Source organism: Anastrepha ludens, chromosome 4 (genome assembly GCF_028408465.1).
Source record: "Anastrepha ludens isolate Willacy chromosome 4, idAnaLude1.1, whole genome shotgun sequence".
Lineage (NCBI taxonomy): Eukaryota > Metazoa > Arthropoda > Insecta > Diptera > Tephritidae > Anastrepha > Anastrepha ludens.
The window spans coordinates 38653232-38674246 of NC_071500.1; the positions used below are offsets into that span (position 1 = coordinate 38653232).

Genomic DNA, 21015 nt, shown 5'->3' on the forward strand with positions numbered 1-21015 from the left:
TTATTTAATTGTACCACATGCATATCCATTTATATTTCTACTTTTAATATTTATTTCTGTCAAGTATTACAAAAAAATGTATCAGTTTGTTTTCTGATCAGCTTGTTGGTATGTTAATGAAACTACATATCTCTAAAGTATATCTAACAACTAATATCACAATTATTTAATTGATTTTGTGAATGCCAATGAAATGAAAGTTGTGCGGCGCCAGCAAAACTGGATAATTCTAATAATGCCTTGATTTGCTTTTGTTTGTTATACATTGAACGCATTAAAAAGCAACAACCGTATTTACTGCTTATCTAATATTTCGAAGTCACACACCAATGAAAAGTGGTCCGAAGGATACTGGAAGCTCGGCGTGCGATTTTTGCCAACTTCGTCATCTTGGGGGAATTCCAGGCAATTTCGAATCTACAAAATATGAAATAATTTATTAAATAAGCTTGTAAGAACAAGTAAGAAACAGATAAATTCAGAATAACCGTTATGTGAACAAAATTATAATACCTTTGTGGCGTATATAAGATTAATTTATTTACCTTGAATTGCTCAGGTGAGTAGAAGACATAATCAATGGTGTGACACTCTTCGCCATCTTCACGTATTTTCCAAGTGGTATAAGGCGGCTCCCGCTGTATTGATTTAATCACTTTGTCATCGCAGTCATACTCCCCGCTTTCCTCTTTCTCCTTTGCCTCATTACCGTGCAACTCTTTGTCAGCCTTTCGCTCATTGGCGCTGTCATTATTACATTCATCACGTTTGGCTTTGACATCTGCATAGGCGCTGGCCAATTTCAACACCTCACCACTTAAAACTGTGGCATACACTGGCTCTGTGGGTTCGGCATTGAAATCGCCGCAAATTAATACGGGAAGTTGACCAGCGAACTGTTTCACAAAACGCAACAAATCGCGTCCTTGCTCATTACGCAGCTTCGATAGCAAGGAACCATGACGTGCTTTGAGATGAGTTGTGCACACACAGAATTCCTTACCAGTAGCCTTTATGACAAGATCAGCCACAATGGCTACTTGATTGCTTTGTACGCGCCACACCTCCAAAATGCGTGTATCGAAATTCTTTAGCTCGAATTTGTCGCGTTTGTAGAAGATGGCGCAACCGTCAGGTCCGTTGTTCTCCTCAATATATAAGCATGGTGAATCGGGTTTTGGAAAGAATATGCCTTCATAGTTTTGTGTGCCCAAAATATTTTGCAAAAATTTGAAATGGTCCACTTCCTATAAAATGTATAGAGCCAGAAGTTAATAAAAGTGCTGATGTGTTCATTGAAATGTTTCCATTTACTTGTAGGCAAATAATATCGGGATTGTTTTGTAGTATCTCCTGTACGATCAGAAATTTTCGATTTTCCCATGTTAAAGCCTCTTCTGGACAGCGCACGAAACCGTCGTTGTTTTGTCCCAAAGCTAAAAAAAACATAAAAATACAAAACATATTTTAAAATGCAAGAATACAGTAAAAAAAAAAAACTGGGTTCATGAATTCTACATTTTTTCACTCACAATTGAAAAACAATTTGAATATCCTGTTTAGAACTTACTTTGTGATAAAATATTCCACTGTAGAACGCGTATATGATTGGGTAACTTCGAGGCCGCGTTATAGTCTGGAATGAACATAAAACGTAGAAAATCATTGTGATTATTATCAGCGTTGAATTCATAATCAACAACAGCAGCAGACATTCTCGAATTGTCAACGGCAGAATTTTTAAAAGAAATTTTACATATTTTATGCAGGATTTTCGGTTGATGTATTATTCACAGATTTTTTACTTTTCTCCACATTCATATGCATGTATGTGAGTATAATTGAGAGGATGTGGGTGGAATTTTATGCAAATGTAAATATGCACATAAATATCTATGAAAAGCAAAACATATGCATGTGTACAATACATATATAAAATGCTAACAACTCAGTGAATGCTGTCTAGTCTTATTCCTAAATAATTTAGACCTTTACGAACCTCTGTCTACTGTGTTTAGCTTTAGCGAACGCATTCCGTCAGTTACATCATTAGTCAGTGATGGCTTCACAAAGTATCTTGTCAGCAATTGTGGCTGATGAATGCCCCTCAAATGCTTGACGTGTTGCAACAGATCGGTTGTGCTTAAGTTTTTCGGTATTTCCAGATTGTCATCCTGCGAGTCGATGTTGTTGATTTTTGGTGCCGAATTGAAAGAGCCCATCCTAGAAAAAGAGAAGAAGAGGAAAAGTTCGTTAGTACAAAGGCTGAATATTATTGGTATAGGAGCACAGTACATTAGTACATTTGAATGCGACAAACTTTGAATATTAACCAAAAATATTAGGTATTAATAAAAACAAAAAAAATCATAAAAAAAGCATTTAGTTACAAAAAAATATTTCACATTTGATGCCATTTTTTTGACCAAAGGCACCAACACAGCTCAGTGTAGTCATGCTTGGTAAAATATGTGTGTGTGAATTCTCTTTTATTTTCATCGGATAGTTACCGTTATAATAGAGCATGACTAAATTACAGAATTATCGCTTTTGGCATGTTCCCTATGTTGATATTAAAGAGACTATTCAACGTATTTTTCCCAACGAGATTGTGCTGGTTTTTCATGATTTATTGTTAATGCTTAAGGGGTTAGGCGGCCGCCGTAGCCGAATAGGTTGGTGCGTGACTACCATTGAGAATGTAGGTTCGAATCTCGGTGAAACACCAAAATAGCGGTCGCCCCTCGCCAAGCAATGGTAAACCTTCGAGTGTATTTCTGCCATGAAAAAGCTCCTCATAAAATTATCTGCCGTTCGGAGTCGGAGCGTTCAAGTGCAAGTAGCTAAACTTTAAATGCGTTTTTCTCAAAACTATGTTTTTTTGAACTGGTGATCACTGTAACTTAAAAACCGCTTGGTAGATTTCAATAAAATTTATACGGCTTTTGAAAAACATAAAAACTCGTGCCTGATAGACGGATTTTTTTTTTTTAAATTCGATTTTTTTTAAACAATTAACTGTCGGTTTTTTTCTCGAAAATCTGAAATATATTTCCTGAGGCCGCCATATTGTTAATTTAAAAATAAAAGCTTCGATCAGGCACAATATTATCTATTAATAAAACTAATTTCTCTTGTCCAATTAATTTTAGATGAATCTCCAAGTACTTGTTATGATCACCGCGTGGACTTCTGGAGAAACGGGCTCCACGCAAACAGGGATAACTTTTGCAATTATTAATTTTTTTTTTTGTTGAAATTTTTCTTAAGTCAAGTCGAAACATGATGTATTAATGCTATGCTTTTATTTTTGTAAAATAAAGCAATTGACTAGCAAAAAGAATGATTGAAAGTCATCTCATTTTTCGGGCTTCTGACTACCCCTAACCCCTTAAAGAATTATTATTTTCATAATTAAATTTGAAATAAATAGGGGCAGAGTTTTTTCCTTTTTATTTTATTAATTCAAAAAATAAATTATGTAAGCAAATTGCAACAATAGCAAAGCTGACCTTGAAAGATAAAAATAATAGTTTGGGGGAAAAGAAATCCAATATGTTTGTGTAACATTTTTGCGCAAATAGTTTAAACTGTTCTATAGTCAACCTTTAGCTTCTGAACGATGTTAGGACTACTAACAAGCCGGTCAATTTCGATTATTTCTGTGATTTTATCGACGTTATCAACATTTTTTTTAACAGCAAAGAAGCCTGAATGGAATCGACGAAACCAAAATTCCACGTCATTAGCTGTTACAGTATCGGCACCATAAACACCATTCACAATTTCAGCGGCCGGTTTTGCATTTCTGTGTTTATCGAAAACAAAACTGGAAAATGTTACGAATATTCTCTTTGTTAACTTTCATTGTTAACACCCTGTAACTCACAACTGAATGGAAGAAAAAAAATAGCAAGACAAACAAACAGCAAAATAATTTTTTTGAGTGTGAAATGTCATCTTGACGAGCCTAAACTTTAAATTGTTTGATAGATACTTTACGAGATATCCATTACTAAAGTCATCTACCGAGAAAATAATGACCTTCTTTTTCCCCAAAATAATATTTATTTTAACCCTTTGCACTCCGTTGTCGCCTTATTTGCGACATTAAAAAAGCTAACAGTAAATCTGCTGTAGCCGTAGATTTTGTATTGCTGCCAAATGTTCAAGATTATTGGTCTACTAGTGCAAATATCAAAATACCATTTTTTCTGTGTTCACTAGAAGCAGATTTAACCAATTATTTTGGATGATCCAATAAAAAAACCCAAATTCGGTGAAAATAAATCTATCGCATTCAAAAAGGGAAGAACGAGGATATTGTCTTTGAAAGATAAAAGGGTGGTTACGCTGATAAGCACAGGTAATAGCGCTGAATTCGTTACAAAAACTAGATTTGTAAGAGGAGGTGAACAACAAAATGTGAAAAAGCCAAAAATTGTTGTTAACTACACGGCTTCAATGGGTGGTGCTGATCGCGCTGATCAATAAGCATCATTATATTGCTTTCTAAGAAAATCTCTTAAGTGGTGAAGGAAGATGTTCTTTTGAGGACTGGAGATGCATACATTTTATATAAGTGTGTAAAAAAGCAAGAACGAAAAACCACTGTCCCATGCGAAGTTTGTCAAGAGATTAGTCGATCAACTTGTAGATGAATCCCGCGAAGATCGATCAAGACCTTCCACTTCAGCAACTGAAGCAAGACTGGACAAAAAAACTGCACATATTGCGAAAAGGCAAGAAAAGAGATTGTATTGTTTGTTCTAATAGACAGGAAAAGGACAAAGACGCGAAACTTTGGAATACTGTGATACTTGTTCCGGTAAACCGCGAATGCATATGGGCAATTGTTCGAAAGATATCACACTTTAAGAAATTTTAAGTCCTAAAATTTATGTTTTTGATTTATAATATAAGTTAGAATATGTTTTGTTTGTAAAATAGCTAAGAAATAAAAATTTTGTTTTATTGAAACGACTCTATTTTTCTTCTACATCGTAGGTATGTACTTGTAACTAATATAGTGCTGGAGTTGCTTATAGCCTCTATGCATTACTCGGCTGGAGTGAAAAAGGTTAATAGAGGATACAGACTTAAAACAGTTTGAGTTAAAACAATTGAGTTACGCGAGCATAAGTTTATAACAAAAACTACATATGTACAGATAAACAGACTTGATCTATTTTCAACGCCGAAGCTATTACTGATCTATACCTTTTTAAAAATGACCACTAGGGTCATATGATTCCAGACTAATTCTGGTTCCAAATTTCTAAAAATTCCACGAAGATCGTACAGCATGCCATTCCACACGTTAAAGTATCACTTTATTGGCACTTATTTTTATCCTACAATAATTGGGTCTTCTTTACCAGAACGACGCGGGCTTAAAACCCATCGCACGTCCCATCAGCAGGATTCCTCAAAAATATGTTCTATACTGTTACAATAAAAACAATATTACTTTATTAGGGCAAAATTAGGCCCGATCTACACCATTGTGCCGGTCGAAACAATTTATGCGTTTATGCTATCGGGAACATCTGATTGGACAACGTAAGCAATATTTTGATTGAAGTATTGAGCTGCGTGCACAATAGGTGCCGCATTCGCTAACAACATCAGCAACATTTAGAGCGCTTTCGAAAGAATAAAGTGAATTTCGTGCGTCGATTCATCACTATAGGAGAGACTTGGGTCTATCACCAATATCCTAAATAAAAACTAGAGGCTAAAGAGTGATGCGAACCTGGTACTTCCGCTCCGAAACGAGTGTGTTTGGGATGCGAAGGGAATTTTGTTTGTGAATTACTTGCAAACTGGTAAAATAATAAATTTTGAATATTACAGCAAGCTTTCACACCAGCTGCAGGAAAAATTTGGTGAAAAAAAACACAGTTTGCAAACGAAAAAAAAAATAAAATTTTCCATCAGAACGATGCACCGTACCACAAGAGCATTTTAACAATCGTTCCACGACAGCCGGTTCTACGTTACCGAAACGACCCGAATTTATTGTATATCCGGCCAAGGACTGCCTGTCACTCCAGCAGCATTCCCCGAATGTAAGTATGGGGAATGTTTATGCTGCTACAACAACAACAGCATTTTAACAATGGCTAAAACCTATGAATTTAAGTTCGAATCGTTGGGGCATCCATTGTATGCACCAGATTGTGGACTAGTGACTTCCATCTCTTCTATCTATCTCCAGACCTAAAAAATGCATTCTTTGAAAGGATTTTCATTGAAATGCTGAGCAGTGGAAGCATATTTTGCAGCCCTTTCGATGGAATTCATAATTGGAAACTCACTGGAATAAGTGTATTGGTGCTCAGTGAGACTATACTAAATAATATATAAGCTGATGGCCTTGCCGCCAATGCTTTAAAATCATTGTGACTGTAATTCATTACTTTTCCAATTTTAAATATAAAAAAATAATAATAAAAAAAAAGTATATTTCAAACTATAAAAATGTGTTTTTCATATCGAACCACAATAATTATTGAACAACCTAGTACATACATACTCCATGCATCTTAAATCGTTCAACTTTGGTTTTATTGAACAAAAATTAAAACTTCTTGCAAATGTTCGACTGTTGATTAGTGTAATGCATCTGTAAATGTTAATAATTCATTTGGACACACACATACCTAAGCATATAAATATCTATATAAATATACTTACAACGCCTTTCGTAAAAATAAAGCTGCCATAAATGCACTATGGTTATGCCTTAAGCTCATTACTTCTCTAAAGAAAGTATTACAAAACCAAAGTATTACAAATCAATTATAATAGTTTGTTCAAAGTGCTAAATTGCTAAATGAATGACTACAGGGTCTTTCAAGTTTGTACTTCTTTTTAACTTCAAACTAAACACTTATTATAAATGGGAATTCGTTTCCTATTTATGGATGTATTTACATAGGTATGCGTAGTAGAGGGTATACAACTTGTGGAAAGTAAATCAATTGCAACATTTGATCTTGTTGGCCAAAATAATTTAAACAATGCGATGTTGTTGCTCTGCTATTCCATAGAAATATTAAAATTTGCTTATAAAATAAAATTTTGTTTATAAAATAAAAACTAAAGGGATTTCCAATGTTATCTATCGCTATCGAGAGATAATTAACGATTTTTTATGGCCGAAATTGGATGGTATTGATTTGGACAACGTTTATTTTCAACAAGACGGCGCTACGTGCCACACAAACCTTCGAAACCATTGATCTTTTACGGAAAAAGTTTTCGGACTGTGTTATCTCTCGAAGAGGTGATCACAATTGGCCACCGAGATCTTGTGAGTTAACACCTTGTGAATTTTTTTCTTTGGGGCCACGTGAAAGAGAAGGTCTACGCCAACAGCCCACTTTGCAATTCGGTTATGGAATTTCATGAAAAAGAAATTGTCCAGTAAGCGTGGTCGTGGTGGTCATTTGCCTGTAGTTGTTTTCCACTATTAACGGCATACATTCCTCTTTATAATGAAATAAACATCCGATCATTTATATTAAAAAATAGCATTTTTCTTTGACTATCGAAATAACACCTCTTATTAGATAACCCTTTATTAAGCGGATTTTCAAGTTTTTTAGCACAAAAACATAAGCAAGATTTCAGAGTAAGATTTATAAATATTTATATTTAAAATAGTTTTGGATGATTATAGAAATGGTTTTGCCATATAACTTTGTTGCAACAACGTTGCTACAATTTCTTGATATCGCAGTCTGTTGAAAATAAGCACATTTCCATTTACAGCAGCGATATTTTCAATTGACCAGTCAGGACAAACAAGCACTGGTGTTTTTCGGTCTTGCGCCGAACTAATCGATTCAAATTTTTCTGTTTAACATTTTTGTTCCAGGCTCTGTTAGACGATTACAATTTCTCAGATCCTCCATATTTGTAGTGGATTTTAAATATTTTTATACGGTCTTTGACTGAAATCGAACTCATTTAGTAAATCGCATATTACATCTATCTAATAAAAGAGAGCCCAACGAACCGCCACAGTTGTTTAAACAAAATACAGCCAAAACATAAAATCGAACTTCATATACCCTGAACTATTGTGATATAATGACTATTAAAGCAAACCTAAAAAATATTTTAAATGTTACGTGTGATATAAAAACTGGTCAAAAATATATACATCACTTTAAATTATATTGCAACAAGAAATTAAGCGCTAAATTCGATTCGGAGCATACCTTAAGCATATAACCGTATAGTAGAATTTTATTTGGACTGGCTGCTATTCTTTGGAATCAACGAAAAATGAAAGCACTTTTCCCAATATTTCTTATATCCACGCTCAAATTTCATTTTACTAAAATGTGCGCGGGTATAAAAAGTCCGGCCGGACCGAATTAAGCACTCTTTTACTTGTTTTTTTTTTAATGAGCGGGAGTTTATGAATTTACCAGTTCAGTGCATTTTAATGGTTTACTGACTTTCGATTTCTGTTTTTTGTTTTTCCAAATGTAATACTTGTTTATGGTTTGTTTGGTATTTTTTATATGTTACAAAAACCAGTTTCAATTACATTTAATTATCGAAAAAAATGTAACATTGACTATAACAAAAACTAAGCTGCGTTATATTTGGAAGATTCAGCATCATTTCACTCAACTCCCACGATTCTCCCTTGAATAACTTTGTGAAAACAAAACAAGTCAGCTTAAAGCTTAAATGGGTAATTACACGGGCCAACGGGTTTAAACAAGCTAAATTCAAATTTGGTGGCTCAGATTGCCAAAATATTTGAGGGGTTACATTATTGTTGTTGTAGCAGTTTATCAAGCGAGCCCGGTGTAGTCACCGATCGTCGTCGTCAATCTCGTCTAACGGTAGGCCCAAGAAATATGCTGTTTCGACAGGGTGAGCCCAAAGGGAGAGACGTATTAGGTGAGTGCGTTTAAGGGGGTACGTAAATAGGTGGTAAGCATCGTGCGGGGTATCTTCCCATGCTGGATTTATGTTGAATATGTCGGGGTCGATTGTGAATAGATGGGAATTTAACCTAATCAAATATACTGAAAAGAGCTGTGCAAAGATGACGCGACTCACACGAAGCAGCTGAAGCACTTCGTCTAGGGTGAGTGGTAACTAGAGAATCCCGATGAATGCCGTTTATAACCTATGGTAAGAGAATACCGATGAATGCCGTCTATAGCCCGTCTATAAGCTAATAGGTCCAGTGGGTAATGTGTAAAGTCCTGGACCTCGTAAGTTAAATCGAAGAGATATTTCTTGGTGCCCCTGGAGGAGACTTAACCACCATCAAATGCCTGCAGCGGATCTATACCCTGCTGTGCTCTGACTCCAGCAGCAATCCCCATACATGTATGGCGAATGTTTATGCTCCTAAAAAGACCAACAACATAATGAGGGAAATGGTCTAATGCAGGAAATATCAACATAAGGTGTCATGTTGTACTATTATATATATCTACAGATACATATAGTTGGCACGTACACCCTTTTGGGGTGTTTGGCCGAGCTCCTCCTCCTATTTGTGGAGTGCGTCTTGATATTGTTCCACAAATGGAGGGACCTACAGTTTCAAGCTGACTCCGAACGGCAGATATGTTTATGAGGGCCTTTTTCATGGCAGAAATACACTTGGAGGTTTGCCATTGCCTGCCGAGGGGCGACCGCTATTAGAAAAAAACTTTTTCTTTACTTTGACCTTTCTCCGAGATTCGAACTTAGATTCTCTCTGAATTCCGAATGGTAGTCACGCACCAACCCATTCGGCTACGGCGGCCGTCATGTTGTACCATTGTTTTTGGCATCGCAATTCAGGTTTTTCTAACAAAACAAAAAAAAAACAACATATTCTACACATTTTAAAGTTAAAATTTTCTTCTTACGAATATTATTGCATTTTTTCTAATACGAGTATGTTTTTTTTTTGCTGAAATGAATGGAATTTTAACCCTTTGGGGATGAGTGTCGGCATATAGCCGCCCAAATTAGTTCGTAGCTGCAAGGTTCGAGACGTCTATCGTTCTGAGCGATAAGATAAGTATGTATAGGTATAGTGAAATATTCACGTTTTCATCCAAGGACATGTAAACTTACGACGTGAGACGACGAAAGAGTCAGAACGAATTTCAATGCCAGCAGGCTTTTTATATATTTTATATTTTATCCTACGTACGATGGCTAAGCGATCTAGAGATGATACGTTAGATAGTTACAGTTCTGACGAATATTACTTTGAATCTGATAAGACGGAAGATGACGGCATTACTTCGTCAAGTGAAATGAAATCCGTTTTTTATTTTTTGAAAATTTTTTCTTGTGTTAAATAAAGCCTTAGTTTTTATAACGTTCAAAGTATTTATTTTTTGTTTACTGCGCACTCCACTACCTCTCGCCCTCAGCGACGCTCGCCGGTCGAGCGGCTCCGTCCCCAAAGGGTTAAATATCATATATATTAATCGACAATTTCGTAATAGATTTTTGAATATTGAGAATAAAAAAATTTAAATACTACTTTAAAATAAAAGTGACTTCAGACACTTTAAAGTATACATCAAAATACAATATTATTATTTTTTAATTAAATTATAAGTTTTTAAATAAGTCGACTTAGCCTTTTTAACTTAACAACTGTAATAAACATAACTTTTAGAATTTATTACTATCAATTCAGAAATAAAACTCAGCCGTTTTGCGGAAACCAAATATATTTTTGAAATATTCTTAAACTTAAATTCAAAAATTCTATTAGTTTTGATATTCAATGTTTTGCCGGCTTCTTTATTTATTTCTACTACTTCAACTATTCGCCTAACACAAAATAAAAACAAATGCCATAATACTGCAAAGGTGTATTAGTAATGTGTCAATAGAGAATGTCTGCAAACCTGAAATTCGTATTCAAACAAACATTTCAACAAAACAGCGTCAATGAGTTGGGGAAATCCCAGCAACTATTTATACCGAATGCGGGTTTAGAATTAAAATAAATAAAAAAATTTGTTTGAATGCTGTTTACTTATGAATAAAATGTCAGTTTTGGCCGGACAATTCATTAAGTGTTTAACCCATTAATGACAAAGTATGATATATCATACGCAAAAAGAGCTTCTTTCAAAAATTCACCAAAAACCCACTATTATATAAAAGCTTTTTATATTTACAGGGTGAGTGAGATAAAAGAGTAATTTGAAAAGAAAAGCTCTTTTATTTACATTTTTCGCGCCAATTCATGTAGTGTTTTTCGGAAAAGTGAATAATGCCACGCAGGTGAGTTTTATATCTTAAAAAAAACCAAGCAACAGTATTATATACATAAAAACGTGCATTAACTCAAAGTTGAAACTATGAGGCATCGAATACATATAAAATGCAGTGAAAAATTTGCCTCGAAATGTGTTTTAGCTTTTTGTAAATCATTGCGTATGTTTTATCATACGTAAACGCTACCCCAGTTTGGCTTTACGGGCATTCATATATAATACCTTTTTATAGACAAGCACAACTGAGGAGATAATTGGATGGCTCGAAGATCTGAATGAGGACGATAATGCAGATATTATAGACGACATCAGAAATGCCAATTCCATCGACGAGACTTTATTCCACCTGAAGAACAAGAGTTATGCGATTGCGATGATGCAGATGAGAACGATAAAGGTATACTGGGTGACTTGGGCAGTGGGGTCCTAAAAAGGCCATGCGAGATAAAAATTGCTAATTAAGAAGTGGATAATGTACAGTTATTTTAATGATGTGATCAATTCAAAAACCTCGCGGTCAGTGGCTTCCACTCAAAGGAAAACGAAAAACCCCACAATTCGTCGAAAGTGGTCTAAAATAGAACTAAAAACAAGAGAAGGCACAAACACAAAATACGCGTTCACACTCCGGATATTATAGCAGATATTTTGAATAACGATTTAAGTCCACTACAACTTTATAAACTAATTTTTGATGATAATTTTATAAAATATATACAAGCACCACTATAAAATACGCTGTAAAGAAAATAGATGAAGCGTTGACCCTAAATCTTGAGGAATTACACACATATGGGGTGGGTGCAACAAGGTGACTATTCTCAACCATAATTTCACTTGATATGATAAATTTATTAGTTGCACTTTTAGGTACCAGCTACTGGGATGTACTGGGAGACAGAAAGTGATGTGTACAACCATTTAGTGGCAGGTTCAATGGCGCGGAATATATTCAAAAAAATACATCGGTACTTTCATTTCAATAATAATACACAAATTGATGTGAATAATGAAGCATTCAAAGTACAGCATATTCTGGATCATTTAAATACAAAATTTAAAGAGCTTGGAAAACCATTTGGAACTTCATTTTCTGTAGACGAATCGATGGAGCCTTATTTTGGTAAGCATTCTTTAAAAACCAGTAGAACTTCGTCCAGTGTCAACACGAAAGAGGAAACGAGAAAACGAAACTAGATACGATGGAGTCGAGCACTGCGTAAATTAATCAAGAACTCAACACCGAAGCAAGTTTTGTGGCAAGTGTACAAAATTTATATGCATGAAAGGTAATTTCGGATTGCACCCAGATAACTGTTTTTACAAAAATATCATGTAATTCACTCATCAAATAACTAAGAAATTTAAAAATGTATAGATGTATAATATGTCACTTCATAAATAAAATGTTGATTTGAATTCAAAACCTATGTATATATTGTAAATTTATTTTCATAGAAGTAGCTCTCCGAATACGCTTATGTATGATATATCATACGCTTTGCCACGCCCACATCTTTTGAGATATTTTTTTGAAAAATGTAAATGAACCGTTTAACATCAACACAAATATTTGGTGAAAATTTCAGTCACTTATCTTAACCCGTTTTATGTGTGAGCATTAATGGGTTAAGACATGCAAAAGTTATATGTATAAAAAATACATAGTTTTTTCTTGTTCAATAGTTAGCAGTTAAATTCCCCATACCTATGCTATTTAATTTCTAAACTCATATTTACCTAGTTAGCATCACTTTTTGCAAATAAGATTTCCGATCATTTTTGCAAGGCGTTTTATTGGCGTGTTTTATTTGCATAGCTTGCTCCATTTTCACTAAAAATTTTAATCGATTTTGTTTGCTTAAAAACACGATTTTAAATTTTTTTATAGATATAACGAAATTCACTTTCACTTTCACTATGCCAAACAATAATTGTTGCCTTAAAAATAATTTCCGTTGTTTTTACCCGCAAACACAATTTCTGCGTTATTCACTGAAATTAGATAGAGTTCTAAACGAAATTCAAAGATTTATTGGCGTTGATGATTTAGTTAAGTATTCTTAAACATTTGACCAAACCGTTCTTGGACGCGGCTTTGATGAAACTGACTCGAATTTAAATGTGACTTATTAGAAGTGAAACTGGTATTTCAATAAGTATTTAACAGCTATTTCGTTGAATTCGAAATCGTTTCGGTTTTGATTCTCACGTGTGCGAAACAACAATGAGAACGCGGTTGACATCTTATTTCGAGTTTACTCGTACCTCAGCGCCATGCCGGACAGAACGAATTGAGTGATGCTGTCTTTTCATTTTCGTTCAGATTATTTTTTTACGTAGAATATGTTCCTTGTAAAGCTTTTTGCCGTATTTCCATATTCTTCGTATTGTTTGAATAACTTTGGGTGGCTATACAAATATGTATACATATATACATACGTACAGTGGTGGCCAACACATCAGTCAACTATTGCCCTATAATTTTCAGTTCATTTTGGAAAATGCTGATTTAAAGTAAAATTAATTTAGCGTGGTATGCCCACTTGTATTTAATGTTTCCAAATTAAGCAAATTCGATAGTTATAGGAGCAAATAATTAAATTGTTTATAACCACTCAAAAAATGCGTGGGCAAAACAAATGCAACTCTCGACAATAGTTGCAAGCAATCTAGCGGTATTTTCCTGTTACTTTTAGCTGTGTTGATACTGGAAGATCTAATATCATTATTTTTTGCGGAATTTGTTTAAGCATAGCAACACGATTTACTGGATTTATATTGGGAATAGTCAAATGTGAAATAGAGTTCCGGAAAGCGATGAATGCTGATTTTCGAAGAGCAAACACAAAAAAGGATTTCTATAAAATGTAATACATACAAAAGTACGATTTCGAGAATAATTAATAATTCATTAAACAATTGCATAAAAACAAATTTTAATTGTAAGTAAATTCTAAGGAAAGAGTCACGAGGTGGTCAGCAATGCAATGTAAGACAAAGAAAAAATACTTTGTCAAGCCAAAGGTTCGTTCCCATTACAATCGGTCATGGACTGTCATTCCAGAAGCATGCATGTATAGAGAATGTATGTACATGTACAGCAATAACAACAATTGTCGCCTTGATAGTACAACAGGCTAATAAAAACCTAAAATTTAACCGTCGCGGATCATTAAACATTTAATATTGTGAATATCGAGGAGAACTGTCCATATGTGCTTGTTAAAAACTTCATTACGAAATTGTCGCCCAGCACAAAAAGACATATTAAAGCTGTGAAAGGCAAATTAAAGCGTTTAATCGCATCTGGATTAGCCAATTGGTAAATGGAAAACTGTTCTCTTCAGTGATGTGTCCAAATTTAATTTAATAAGCAGCGATGGAATGTATATGTGCGAAGGCCAGTTCACAAGAGCGATATGATCTTCGTTATTGCAAAAACACAGAAATGCCCGGTGGAGGTACTACATATATGTAAAGGTGCGAGGTTGCTTTTCAGCAAGCATAGCTGAGTCATTATGTTAATTTAATGGAATTAGGGGCGAATACAGTAAAAAAATATTTTAGAGACTTTTATGTCAATCGCAGTCCTCATATCTCGACCCGATTGGAAGATTGCCAATAGGCGAATATATCACTATAGCGTAAGAAATGGCAATGATCTCTTCAATAGACTTCAAGAAGCTTGGCAATCTATTCCGATGTAAGCCATTGATATTTTAATTGCATCAATGCCAATACGATGTGGAGCAGTATTAAAAATCAAGGGTTTCGCTACGAACAAATAAAACAATAATAATATAAAAATAAGTAATTGGCGCTGACACACTTTTTAGGGCCGAGCTCCTCTTCCTCCTATTTGTGGTGTGCGTCTTGATGTCGTTCCAAAACTGGAGAACGAAATATTTGCTTAAAATAATTTTCATTTTGTTTTCAAAAAGTTGTGTTTGTTTTGTCCACACATTTATTTGTTTGTTTCTATAAGAAAGGAGTTTGTTTAAAAGTACGCATATTAAACTATATTAATTTTACTTTCAATCAACATTCTATCAAATTGAACTAAACAAATTTGTGATCACTACTTAATAGGGCTATAGTTGCATATGGTTTGGCCGCCACTGTACACTTGACATTTAGGTACGTACACACCTACATATGTACGTTTACACATTTATAAACGTAAGTTTTTTTTTGTAAGCATTCATTTCGCTCATTTTCTGCAAGAGTATCATAACAAACATATGTATGTATATAGTTTTTTAGTTAGGTATGCAGAAATTACCACTAGCTCTTCTTTTATGCTGTGTAAAAAGTTCAAAGCGATATGGAGTGTTACATCATTTAATTAGACTGTGTCCTTACTTTTACTTAGGGAGGCTTAGTAAGTTGAAAACTTTAAGGCCATTTTCTTAAATTTTTAATTCTTAAGTTAAGACGTTCTTGCAGCAAATGAGCGATCTGGACAAAAGCCCTGCCAGTTAAGCGGGCCACAAACACTTAAGAAATCCTCGGAATCGGTTGAAAATTTAACAGATCGAAGTTATCAAAATTCTTGAATACATGAGCGAAAAAATGGGGGCATTCATAATAAACACCTCCAAACATGGCAATTATTATATTTCCGCGCTCCATGTTTACGTAAAATAAAAATTGCCCACCGATTCACAGTATGTGACGCAACGATTTTAATTGATTGTTATGATTTGTCGCGTGTTTGTGGCCCGCATTAGAGACGCTGAATGAACCACATCATACAAGCATACTTCGGTATGGATATCAACACATATGTATATACGTATGTTTATCTATATAGCATGTCCGCACTTACAGATTCAACCCAACAAACATATGCAATTATGCATATATACATACATACATACATACATACATACATACCATATGTAAATATACGATACAACAGTATATGTAACTATAATATAAAAACATAGTTGTAGATAAAACTCGATGCCGTCTGCACCCTCACCTAGCTTGAATCAAAGACCCCCACTGTTTATGCTTGCATTGCCTTCATGAGCGCATGGCCTCACTTTCTACAAAGTCCGATACTAAAATCATAAATATGTGCGAACGTATTCATACATACATACATATGTACACAATACAATACATATGTACATATTTACACATAGGTATGCACGCATATACCAATATGTAAATACGTGACGCCCACTCATAGCTGTTAAAGCCTAGTAGATCTTTGTTTTGTTCTAGGAGTATATGACGTTTCGTCTTATTGGTTCTTTTGCTTGCAGCTCTTTCGCTATAAATATTTACATAATTTTTATTTTGGTTTTGACTCTAGAAAGTAACAACAACACAATTGGGCGACGCGCCAAAATTTACTCGTATATCTGTAGAAGAACAAATTCACAGAAATCTGCATAGTATTTACACAAGAATGATAGAAACAAGATTGCGCCCATCAGAGCGTACGTGACGTCACGTTTGCTGAGTTGTGCAGTATTGCCAACCATTTGCTCTTCGCAATACATTTAGTGCTTTTTTATCCCGAAAATGCGAAAATTTTGAAGTTTCGTGTGTGTTTTTTTTTGCGTTTAATTTAAAGCTACCGAAACTGTGAGTTAAAAAAAACTGTATTATTAAAGAAAGAATGTTATAAAAGGTCACTCTGAGAAGATTTTAGTGCTAATGAAAATTAGTTGATTCTTATAAAATTTAGATTTCAGCTCCTCAACTTCCCGCAAACTGGTGTCGTAGTAGAAAAATTTGCTAGGTGTTGTAGCCACGGGCATTTTGGATAAATTTGCCTCCATAAGGCTATTTTCCTTATTCGCATTGTCTATAAAAGTATAGCTAGAAACATATTTCGAAACTCGTTTGTAAATTGAAATTGGTACCTTCGTTGGCTGCGACAGATGCACTCTGCTGAAGTAACTCGCCAACGATTTTATTATTTTCTTCACCTTAAACAATTTCGGCGTACTGGGGACCCACATCCTCTGTGTAAATAGTGGGCACAGCACCACGCTTCAAAAGGCGATTTTTAGCAAATCCTAAGGCGTTTGAAAAAACCATATTGAACTCAATTATTTTAAAAACTACACATTATATACATTACCCATTTCGAACATTAGTTGGTTTTCAATGCTATCACTAGTAAAATGCTTCATACATATAAAGCTCGTTTTTGGATTGAAGGCATTTCCTCGCCGGCAGAAATGCATCCACTGTTTGCAGAGCGCCTCATCCTTTGGAAATATAAAAAAGCTTATATCACACGCTTTATTGAGGTTCTTACTAGCACAATTTTTCACTGCACATTTCATGTTTTCTTATTTTTCACTTATACGAGTACACTTTCACGAATTATCTTATTTTTGCGTAAATATTCACTAAAACGTTTGTTACCGTTTGTTCTTATTAACGCACATTTCAAAGAAGAAACGAATATTCATAAACATCAACAATAACCGCAATCATGGGCAATGTGACCAGATCTCTGAGAAGATTTTAGTGCTAATGAAAATTTTTTTACTCTTATAAAATTTGATAATTTGAAAGTGCAAATTTAATTTTTGGCTCCATTTAAGGTTATGCAAAAATATTAAATGCCCCTCTCTCAACTCTTCTTACGATTGAAAACCTTTTTACACATTTTAAAAAGCCTTTGAATATTTATTGAATGCGAATTAGAACCACAGAGGTGTAATCGTTTCTTTCGGCCATCAATCCTTTGTGGGACATAGGGCATCAATAGGTGTATTCATTGTAAAAATAAGCCACAAAATACCAGAAAATACTAAAGAAACCATACTGCCATTTTTACAAAAAGAGTACCTTATCTAGTTACATAACTTCAAATATAGCAAAAAAGTCGTTCCCTTAACAAAAGAGTCTCGCTTAAAAAAAACCTCATAAATTAAATTGTACATAAGCATGACACATTTATTTAAAAAAACGCACATTTTAAAGACAATTTGTCACGCATACAAAGTTCTTTAAGTGATTCAATAAAAATTTGTTGGGTTATTTTCTTTGAATGGGCATTTTAATGCGTTTTTATATCCAAAGCTAGGCAACACTGCAGTAGCGAGAGAGAGATTTGACTGCCGAAAGCAGAAGAACACCAACAACACCTGCACTCGCGGACAATGCAACCAGATGTTAAAAAAAGTAAAGCTAAATAAAACTGAGTGAATTATTTAAATAATTATTAAAAAATGTATATTTTACAAAATTATAAACATGACATTTTAATTAGAACAACTAGAAAAATGTCATGAAGAAAGAACTAAAACTCCGAGACACAAAATAATAAAAATAACAAAAAAAAAAGATAAATCAAGTTACGAAAATGGTAATCTGGCCATACTGGAGCTAAAATCACGTAACTAGTTGTCAAATTCGCTGAGCGCAAAGTAACGGGACCACGATAGGCGCCACCTCATTATTCTTTCCACCATGGTATTTACATATGTACATATGTATGTCGGATATGCACATATGCATGAAGTTTAGCTCCTAATGGCTACGCACGATCAATTGAATTTTTTGCTGACTGGTTTGTATGGTAATTTTTCAAATTTGCATCAATCACATACAGTTTGTCAAGAATGACTTTTGACATAAAAAATAATTTTATTTTTCGACTTCATTAGCAAAAAATAGCACTCTTTATTTAGGTTTGACTGTTTTTTTGTACTGCTTCATATTTATGCACAGGATTTAAAGGGAATTGGTAGGAAAAAAAACAACAAAAACAAATAGCACACTATTTCGACACTGTCAATAAACTGTTTTTACATTTTGCTTTTTCAATTTCTTTAGAATGCGTTGTGAGATTAACTACGATTTACCGTTATGCAATGATCACTTTGATGCTTTCGTTTTACAATTCAGTGAAAAATTGTTGCTTTATAAAAGTTTAAATATTGTGTTTTTAAAATGCCTGGCAAAAGATTATCCTTTGATATTACGCAATTATTATAACAACTGGGGTAAAAATGTTCAGGAATTGTCTGGTAACACATAGTTTATACTGTTATAAATCGAGCAGAAAAGAGTGTAGATTAGAGCAAAAACGACTAAAAGCGGAATTACTGGACGTACAGAACGCTTGATGATCCGAAAATTGGATCAAAACCCGAGAATTTCCTTCAGAACACTTGCAAAAGAGCTTAACGAGGAGTGTGATAATGTTGTCTCTTCATACTGCACCACAAATATCCATCGAGAGCAGCACAGAGTAAACCCTTGATAGCTTTACAAAATCGAAATATACTTCCCAAAGTTAAATTTGGAAAAATGTCCACTTTGGTTTAGACCTGCATTTCATGTAAAGGGGTAACAGACTTGGTGTTTATTGACGGCACAATGTACGCCAAAAAATATTTAGATACATTGAACAAAAAACTTAGTCGGCAGTGCTAAAAAATTTGGGTTTATCACTGAGAATAAGTTATAAATACATCAGCCCAGAGTCCTGATATAAACATCATTGAAAATGTGTGGGTTTTTTTGAAGAAAAGAGTCCATAAAATACATCCAAGGAATGCGGCAGCATAAAAAACTGCAATAATGGATGAATGGCAGAATATACCGGACGTATACGACATGAACAAATTGGTCCATTCCGTGAAAAAGCGCCTGCAAAATGTTATTGAAGCTAACGGTTATCATACCAAATATTAAGTTAATCAAAAACGTTCGTTACGTATTCACATTATGTATTTAATATAAAAGCCTGTGTTAGAGTTTGTAAAAACAGTTTATTAGCAGTGTGTTATTTGTTTTTGTTGCTTTAGTTGTTATTTTTTTCAAAGAATTTGAAGTTTTGTTTTATTAATCCCATTTAAATGCTGTGCATAAATATGAAGTAGTACAAAAAAGGATTCAAAGATAAATAAAGACTGCTATTTTTTACTAATGAACCCGAAAACTTGACTTTATTTTCCATGTCAAAAGTCATTCTTGACATACTGTATGTACATACATACATTTGTACATATTTGTGTAGATACATTGTGTTGCTGCTACCGAGTTATTGTTAAAAAACAATGCTGAACAAGTCTTATCAGCAGAATATTATCAGCTCAATTACTTTGTGTTTATGTTCTGTTGGTTAGGGTGATCGGGCATAAGGCTTGATGGGTGGTCCAAGTTAAAAAATTACATTAACCCTCCATTGGGCACCTTTTTTAAAACCTTTGGTTGAGCACTCGGGTTTGGCCCTTTTTCACCCTGTTCAAGGATCACTTTAAAGAGGTTATATCCATAAATCGATAGAAAATTAAGTTTTAGGAAGCTCCCGGGAAGCTTAATTCGTTATCAATAATAGAAATACAAGGTGAAATCCAAAATAAAAAAGACTGGCGCCATAAAAATGTTTTTGATGGCGCCACTTTTTACTGAGTTAGTGCGTTGGAAGTTACATCCCTAGCTGACTTCCAGTGAAAGTAAATGACAATGAACATACGGGCCGCCCAAAATCAGTAATCACATCAATAATCAACTCCATCGAAATTGTTCGTAAATTTATCAAAAATTAACCGAAATCGTCGAAAGGTCTGTGCACGTTTCATTCTGCACAAGTTAACTCAGGACCAAAAATTGCTCAGAATTCAACATTCGAAAGACCTCATTTAAGAGACCAGAAAAGACAAGAAATGCCTTTACAACGTTTTAACTGGTGTTGAAACATGGAGTTTCCAACATGAACTAAGCGTCAAATGGAAGGCTCCAGACGAGCCACCACCCG

The 21015-nt window shown here is 34.3% G+C and overlaps 1 protein-coding gene across 14 annotated transcripts in view; it reads right to left on the minus strand.

Moving 5' to 3' along the window:
• The window catches only part of LOC128861727 (nocturnin), a 65529-nt gene continuing 44514 nt past the window's right edge, over positions 1-21015 (minus strand). For 11 of the 14 annotated variants that reach the window (XM_054100087.1, XM_054100081.1, XM_054100086.1 and 8 more), the window contains 5 exons: positions 2000-2223; positions 1571-1636; positions 1315-1436; positions 546-1247; positions 1-417 (listed from right to left, as the gene is read on the minus strand). In XM_054100087.1, the coding sequence (XP_053956062.1) occupies positions 295-417; positions 546-1247; positions 1315-1436; positions 1571-1636; positions 2000-2223 (1237 nt within the window). In that variant the 3' untranslated portion in view covers positions 1-294. Of the gene's footprint in view, positions 418-545; positions 1248-1314; positions 1437-1570; positions 1637-1999; positions 2224-6699; positions 6766-13013; positions 13432-21015 lie in introns of those variants that run through there. The other 3 variants (XM_054100077.1, XM_054100075.1, XM_054100076.1) reach the window with 3 other exon arrangements.